The 7,947-nt window shown below is 46.0% G+C and overlaps 1 protein-coding gene across 1 annotated transcript in view; it reads left to right on the top strand.

The window, feature by feature from the left end:
- ALDH1A2 (aldehyde dehydrogenase 1 family, member A2) overlaps positions 1 to 7,947 on the top strand; it is a 73,316-nt gene that overhangs the window by 53,315 nt on the left and 12,054 nt on the right. The window contains exon 7 of the mRNA XM_005866996.2: positions 5,782 to 5,884. Coding sequence (XP_005867058.1) covers positions 5,782 to 5,884 — 103 coding nt within the window. The remainder of the gene's footprint in view (positions 1 to 5,781; positions 5,885 to 7,947) is intronic.

A 7,947-nucleotide genomic window follows, 5' to 3' on the forward strand; every position in this document is an offset into this window, starting at 1 on the left:
TGTGTGTGTGTGTGTGTGTGTGTGTGTGTGTGTGTGTGTGTGGTCCCTCTGCCCACACATTCATCCTAGTGGGGAAGACAGCTATTAAATGAAAATGGTGTGAGAGTTATGTGGGACCAGCCAGTGGAGCGTGGACTCGTAACCCCGTGGGGAGGTGAGTGTGGAAAGCTAGCGTTTCTGGCGAGGTGACAGGTGGTCGGCCTGAAGAACTCGGTGTAAAGTAAACGGGGGAGGAAAGGATTTCAGAGGAAGCAGCTCACACGAAGACAGGCACATTCCGGGAAGGGCAAGTGGTCTCATGTGGCGGAGTGACGCGGGTGTGGAGGTGGGAATAGTGGTGGGAAAGAGGCTGGAAATGTCGTTAGTGGCTTTATCGGTTTTTGTAATCTGAACTTCACAAAGTTTTGAAATTGCTGTTACTACCGAAATTGATATTTAGATGCCTCAGTCCTGTTACTCTCTGGTAGAAATCGAACAGATTGATTTAGCCTGTTATTTCTGAATATTTCAGAGAGACAAGAAATATCCAACAATACACATTTTTGGCATTTCTATTCCCATCCTAGTTAGAACCAGTGAGCACAATAAAACTAAGAAAGGAGAGGAGGTTTAAGAAATGAAAACATACTGCAGAAAGCAGGCATCTTCAACCAGTTTATTGAGCTCTTGACTAGAGAATTTTTTATTTTTAAAAAGGGTGGAATATCTCTGAGAAGGAATTCACCCTAATATGTGCAAGTCATTAATCAAGAAAAAGAAATACCTCTGAGAAGAAACCCATCCCGATATGGGTAATTAATAAAAAGAAAAAATTCACCCAACTTTAGGAACTCTGTTCAGGGAGAAGCAGCCTTGAATAAAGGGCAGGGAGCACCATCGCGTTCTCTTTTATCCTGTGTAATAAATCACGTTCCGTGCAAAATGCCAAGTGGCATTTCCTGCCCTGTGCATTGCTGTGGACATGATTCTGGCACATTGTGGCTTGTCCAGCGATGCTCCTGATATCAATCTCAAGGACTATTCAAAACCAGGATGGGAGTCAGAGTTGATCTGTGCCAACATTCCTGCTGAGAATTAGCCCAGTTCCATTATGTGTGGGGGAGCCCCAGTGCCCTGCCCTGGCCTGTTTGGGGTACACGGATACAGCTGAGAGACTCTGCAGGGAGTGGGAAGTTGGGAAAGCGCATGATAGGAACACGGTCGCTTTTCCATAATAAGCTCTGTGTGAAAAACGAAAAAAAGGTCAGACTTCCCTCCCATTCAGTGCAGCGGTGGTGCTTCCATGAAAAACTATTTCTGCTCCACAAGGCGGGAGGAATGCAGAAGAATTGGGGACAGACTCAGATCAAGCAGGACTCGAGGAGCCCTCTGGGTCTTTGCTTATCTCTTCAAACAATCTGGAGAGCGAAGGGACAGATTAACTGCTTGGCTTGTGCCTCCATTTGTCAGATGAAGAAACGGAGGCCCAAGGGGCTGAAGTGGCTTTCCCAAATTGAAGGTGAGTTAGGGGCCAAGCCAGAGTTTGCAGTACGTCGGTCTTCCGACTGCTATGGGCCAAACTGTAGTCCACAAACCTGAGCATGGTTATAATTAGCCAGGTCATCAGAGTTAGGGCAGGAGGTATAAGAAGAGTAGATTGTGAAATCTTTGCTGATTGGGGAAAAAGATAATGATGGACTCAAATTTTGGTCTCTGTGCCTTTATCCTGTTTAATCTATCTTCCCATACTGTATGTTTCCCAAACTATATGTGTATCTGTTTCACCGCACAGATTACCTGTTTGATCAGAATGGGGCTTGGTTTTCTGGTCCGTCCCTATTGACTTAACCACTCAGAAGACCCGAGCGCCCTTGCAGCCTCATCTATCCCACCACGTCCTTCCACCTTCTGATCACGCATGAAAGGGTTCAGTATGGCCAGTGTAGCACCTATCCCCAAGGAAGCCTCCTTATTACTTTTCCATCTAAGGTGGCCCGGCGAATCCAAGGCCTTGGTTGGATGTCTATATTTCATTTGTTCTTAGACTTTCTAACCCCCTAGATTTTAATTTGGGAAACCCTTGCATGGTATTTGTGTAAGTAATGGTTTAGGTTGGTTTGCATAAGACCTCTCATGTTTTGTAAGCAGACAGAGTCAGTTCTCACTTGAACTTACTGTTTTTAAACATTACTCTTTCCTATTAAGAAGCCCCTGCTTTGAGTTGCATCTGTTCTCCTTCCATGGCCTCTTCCCCCTCATGGAAATGATAATGAGGCGTGCCTCCTGTTTGGGGTCACTTAACCTCTCTCGCTCCCCTGGCAGGGAGGATTCATGAGTAGCAATATATTCTCCAAAGAGTTTGACCTGGAAACTGAGCATGTCATGGGAAGGCACATGATACTTGATTCCGTAATTAATGAAGGTTATTGCATCCTGGCCATTCTATGGGTAAGGGCCAGAGAGGTCTGACTCTGGCTTACAACGAAGAGCTGCAGAACCATATTTCATCTGTTCAGATCTAATATTAAGTCATACTCAGATTTTCCTTTAAGTGGACTGCAAAAACTGCACTTATTGAGCACCTGCTAGGTTTACATGGGAGTTCTCTTAGCTGGGAGTTCCTTGTTGCTAGGGACTGTGCCCAACACACAGTAGGAGAGCCAGAAATCTGTGTCTGAATGAAGGAGATTGGTATCCTGTCCTGAGGCCACTCCAGATGGAAGTGGTTCTCCCCTCGCCTAACTCACCCAGTTCTTTCTTGAGGCTGGGCTACAACTTGACCTTCTTCCAAAGATGAAAAGGAAAGACATTCATTATTCATCTGAGATTTGCCTTGCAGTGTTTAGCACAAATTTGGTTTCTAAGGAAAGGCTGGCAAAGGATTGACACAGGAAAAATTATGCTTAGGTATTCTTCTCTGATGACCATAGACTGAGCAAGATTTTTGTGTAGTTACTGTAGCCATGAAAATAATCATGGGACAACATTCACAGTGGCAAATATATATATCAACCCACAGAGGGTTCGAGGAAGGTCAGGGATAGGGCTAACAGAACATAATCCCGCCGGGCCAGCACTCTCTTTACCAACTCCAAACACTTATTTAATGTCTTACACTGTATAAAATCCATGGTTTTTGGCTTTTGCTTATTTTAAAAAATGTCAATCTGAAGGCAGAATATTTAAGATCATCATTTGTGTCTACAAAAGGCGAAATTTCTACTCACTTTGAAATTAGTTTGGAGTTTGAGGATGAGATTTTGGGGAGGAGGAGATACACATTAGGTGCTCAGTATGCACAGACAGGCAGGCAGCCAGGGCAGAGTGTTGGGGGAAGGGAGGGAAGGAGAAGGCGAGAGCCATACTTGTGCTCTGGATTCAGCCTTCTTAGAGTTCAACAGGGTCTGCCCGGAACCAGCTGGGTAACCGAGTAACATCCATTGACGTCTAACTCTTGAGTTTTCTCACCTTTAAAATGATTTAGTACCTACTTTTTAGGGGCTTTGAGAGTCTTAAATGAGTGAATGCATGTAAATGTCTTACATTAACTCAATAAATGTTAGTTTTTTAATACAATGAGTCATGACGTTCATGACTGCAGTGATTATTTCCTCTGAGAAAGCACTTGTCTATCTTTCTGGACTTTGCAATGAGTCCTCATCAATTAATATGGTTTCCTCAGGGCCGAGAGAGCCACACACACTGAAATGCCTCAGAACAGGCAGCTGTAGACACAGCCTCCTGGGGATGCCCCTGATGCTGCTGCCCAGCTGCCTGTGGGTGCTGCTTCCCTCTCCTTCGAGGTCTTAGCCCTCCGTCATGATTCCCACCACTGACGGTCCCTGGAACAGAGGGCCGACCCTCCTTTCCTTGGTGTACTCGTATTTTCTTCTAGAAAGAGGCAGAGCATGTCTGCCTGAGAACGGGGCCTTTGTTAGCCTGTCTTCATAGGGAGTTTACCTCGTCGCAGAAGAGACGAGCTGGCAAGGCAGGGAAGGAGCAGTGTGGCTGGTGGGCTGGCGTCTGCCCATCATCTTTAGGGTCAGATGTAGGCATTTCTCAACCCCTTAACTAACATTGTTCCACGAACGAACAGGCTCTAATTTTACCTCTTTCAGAAACATCGCTGTTTGTTCCCCAAGGTTGGGTTTCCTCAGAAGGAGAGTGTATGTTCTAAAACTTTTGCCATGAGGTGGAGTTAGACTACAACCACAAAGCATTTAAGCCAGCTAATCCAGAGGAGGAGGGGATGGTGCGGGAGGTCCCCAGACCTTCCACAGCATTCCCGAAACAGTGGATGCACATGGACAGGCTGGAGATGCAGGACGAGACCTGCTATGGAGTGTCTGGGGCCCTCCCGCACCATCACCACCTCCGCTGCACTAGAGGTGGAGGGAGAGGGCCCCTGGCTCCCCACGCCTGCATGTGGGTTCTCAGGCCCAGATATTTTACATCACTTGATCCTCAGGACCAGCGGTTGCCAACCTTTCAGACCTCATGGACCACCAGTGTTCCGTGGACCACCAGTTGGCAACTGCTGCTCAGGACAACTAAATTCTGAGGCAGATACTGTGCTATTTTTTCCATTGATTTTTTTGGGAAATCTTTATTATTGAAAGTATTACAGATGTCCCCCCCCTATAGATACAAGTACTCAAACCCATATGCAGGCTGTAATTTCATTGAACTGTAAAGGATTATTTCCGAGATCTGAGAGGAACAGAAAACATCGATGTTTTATTCCAACTAAACAGAAACGGTTTCTCTTTTTATCTTTATTTTTGAAAGTATTACATATGTTCTCCTTTTCCCCCCATTGATCCCTTCTAGCTCAGCCACACCTCCCAACACAGCCCTTCACCACCCTATTGTCTGTGTCCATGGGTTATGCATGCATGCATACAAGTTCTTCGATTGATCTCTTCCAGCCCACCCACCAGATACTGTTTTTAGCCTCATTTACAGAGGAGGGAACCCCGAGGCTCAGAGAAGCTAAATAAATTTCCCAAGGTCAAACAGTAAGTGATAGAATCAGTAAAAGAAACTCAGGCCCCAGAGCCTCTGCTCTTAGCCGTGTCTCGACACTGCTCGAGGAATTACTAGTTCTGCTTGAGGATCTCAACAAGTGGCTGGAGGAATCCAACGTAAATTCAGCGTTTCTCTTCTCCAGGCTTTCAAAATACTTAATTTTCTGTGGATCCAGGCACAGGTAGCATTTCTCATCTCAACTAGAGCAAACTGCCTACATGGTGGCTCAGCGCTTTCCATAAAGTGACCTCTGCCCTCCAGGAGAGCGGCGCCCTTACTGGTCAGGTTCTCCAGAGGACCCTGAGGTGGGGTTTGACGTGCAGGCTGTTTATCAGGTTTCCCCACTGAAGGGGGGTGGACACAGGGGAAGCCGAGCTGCAGTGCAGGCCTGATGGCCTCAGCCAACCATAGGTGGCCTGGCTGAGCATATATGGTCTTGCGGAGTTGGCCTGCGGTGGGCTGAGAGGGCAGGCCTTTATACCCCTGCCCCATCAGTGGGTGGTGTGGGATGCCCAGGGGAAGATATCCCAGTGGGCAAGAGAGCTCTTTCTAACTGAGGCAGATTCTGAAGGAGCTGACAGCTTCCTAGTCGCAGAGGCACTAACTTATATCTTGTCCACACAAGTTGACCACAGGAGCTGTTCCTGTGTCAGCAGTGGGTGGGTTTCCTTTGCAGGGTCCATTCCTGCTGCCTGCCACTGTTGCCCGGAGCTGGCTCAGGACACTGACCATCTCAATGCACAGTGTGCAAAACCTCTCTCCATTTCCTTTCAGGTTGGAAAGCTTATCCAAGAAGCAGCTGGAAGAAGTAATTTGAAGCGAGTAACTCTGGAACTTGGAGGGAAAAGTCCCAATATTATTTTTGCAGATGCTGATTGTAAGTCAACCACAGGCCTCATACGTGTTACAGCACATGCCCTTCGGTGCTCTCTCCTATCTCCCTTAAAACAAACAAACAACAACAACAAAAAAAACTTCAGTGTTGAGAGTATTACAAATGTCCCCCTCTTTCCCCTCCATTGCCCGCCTCCTCCCGGTTCCTGCCCTGCCCAGGCCTTCACCACCACTCTATTACCAGTGTTCATAGGTAATGCATATATGCATATAAGTTCCCTGTTAATCTCACCCCCCTCCCCCACCCTCATCCCCCCTTCCCTCTGAGATTCGTCAGTTTGTTCCATGTGTCCATGCCTCTGTTTCTATTTTATTCATCAGTTTATTTTGTTCATTTATTTTGACTTTTGGATTTGATTGTTGATAGGTGTGTATTTATTGCCATTTTATTGTTCATAATCTTGATAATTTTTCCCTTCTTTTTTTCTTCTTTTTCTTAAATAATACCCTTCAACATTTCATGTAATACTGGTTTGGTGGTGATGAACTCCTTTAGATTTTGAGAAAAAGATCTTTGAAGCTAAGGGGCACTCAAGAAGAATCTGGACTCTTCCTTCTAAGGGGAAAATAGTTTAATATAGGAAAAGAGCACTTATCAATGTGGAACTGATAGGATTTGTTTTCTAGACACTAATAAGCCATTTTGACCTTGTGATGTGTAGAATAGGGTGGAAGGGGTGAAGGCTTGGGCAGCGCTATATAGTAGAAAGACCAATGGGCTACACATCTGAACACCTGAAATATAACCTCCCTGCCTAGTTTCAAGAAGTCTGAACTCCCTGCCTGGCGGCTTTGTAGTTCATTTAGAAAATTCTTCACTAGCCAACATGTTTCCAAAGTTTCAAGAAGTCTGAACTCCCTTGCCTGGCGGCTTTGTAGGTCATTTAGAAAATTCTTCACTAGCCAACATGTTTCCAAACCCACAGCCTCTCCTCTGTCTGGTCATCCCAACCCCTTTCTGTTGCTCCGTGGCACTCAGTCAGGTTGACAACACACGGTGGTCAGCTCTGTGTGAATAGACCCAAATTGGAGGTGATTACGCCTTGACAGTGGGGCTTTAGGGAGGCTTGAAGCAGTAGCCTAGGGAGCCCCATGTCTCCAGGCAGGATACTGAATGGTTCACTCTGCACAGGTGTGGTCTCTCTGTTTTGAAAAACTGTCCAGGGAATGACATTCCCAGTCTCTTTCAGCCATTGTTTTCCTTCCCCACATCCTGCCCGGCAGAGCTGCTTCCCCAGGTTCACCGCTGGGGAGAACAGGGAGCAGATTGCCTGCCTTCCAGCCCCAGCTGGGAATGTGCAAGGAGTTCAGCTTCAGTTTTATACTAGATGCCAGGGGATCAGAATTCTTACAGCTAAATCCTCCCGAGGAGTAGGCACTTCATTGACGTGACATTGATGGATTGATTCAGTCATTTAGCAGCTAGCACAAACCAGATTTAATTCTATCTTGAAATATAAGAGATGAAAATGAAAGCGTTATCACAGGCTATTATACAAATCCCTGTAAAAATAGAGGAAATGTGATGTCTTCAAAGAAAAGCCATTGCTATTACAGTTAAATCCACCAAAATACTAATTAAACATAACAGCCACAAGGCCCTATAGATTAGGGGTTGCACATTGGCAGTCACAGGCCAAATGCCGGTCTAACTATGTTTAGAATCTGGGTATTACACAGTGCTTAAAAAAACAAAAACTGTGCTGTAAAAGTATTGATTTCTGTTTTTCCTTAAAATTGGAAATCTGGCAACCATGGGCTTATATCCATGCAGAGCAACAGCCAAATGCAGTGGCTTTCCTTCCCAGTGTCCTCACATTGTTTTACTACCTGGCAGATTCATACCATTACGTTATCTGCCAACCCCTTTGGGTTTGGGACTCAAAGAGGTGAAGATGCCCAAGTTAACACAGCCAGTAACGTCAGGGTCTATTAGAGCAACAACTAAGTTGCGTTCTCAGTCCAGTGCTCTCACAGTTACTCACCTTGTGCCCTGTGGGCAACCTGACACTGCCTGGGCTGTGTGTGTGTTGGGGGGGGAGGGGT

Source organism: Myotis brandtii, unplaced genomic scaffold (genome assembly GCF_000412655.1).
Source record: "Myotis brandtii unplaced genomic scaffold, ASM41265v1 scaffold242, whole genome shotgun sequence".
In the NCBI taxonomy this organism is placed as follows: Eukaryota; Metazoa; Chordata; class Mammalia; order Chiroptera; family Vespertilionidae; genus Myotis; species Myotis brandtii.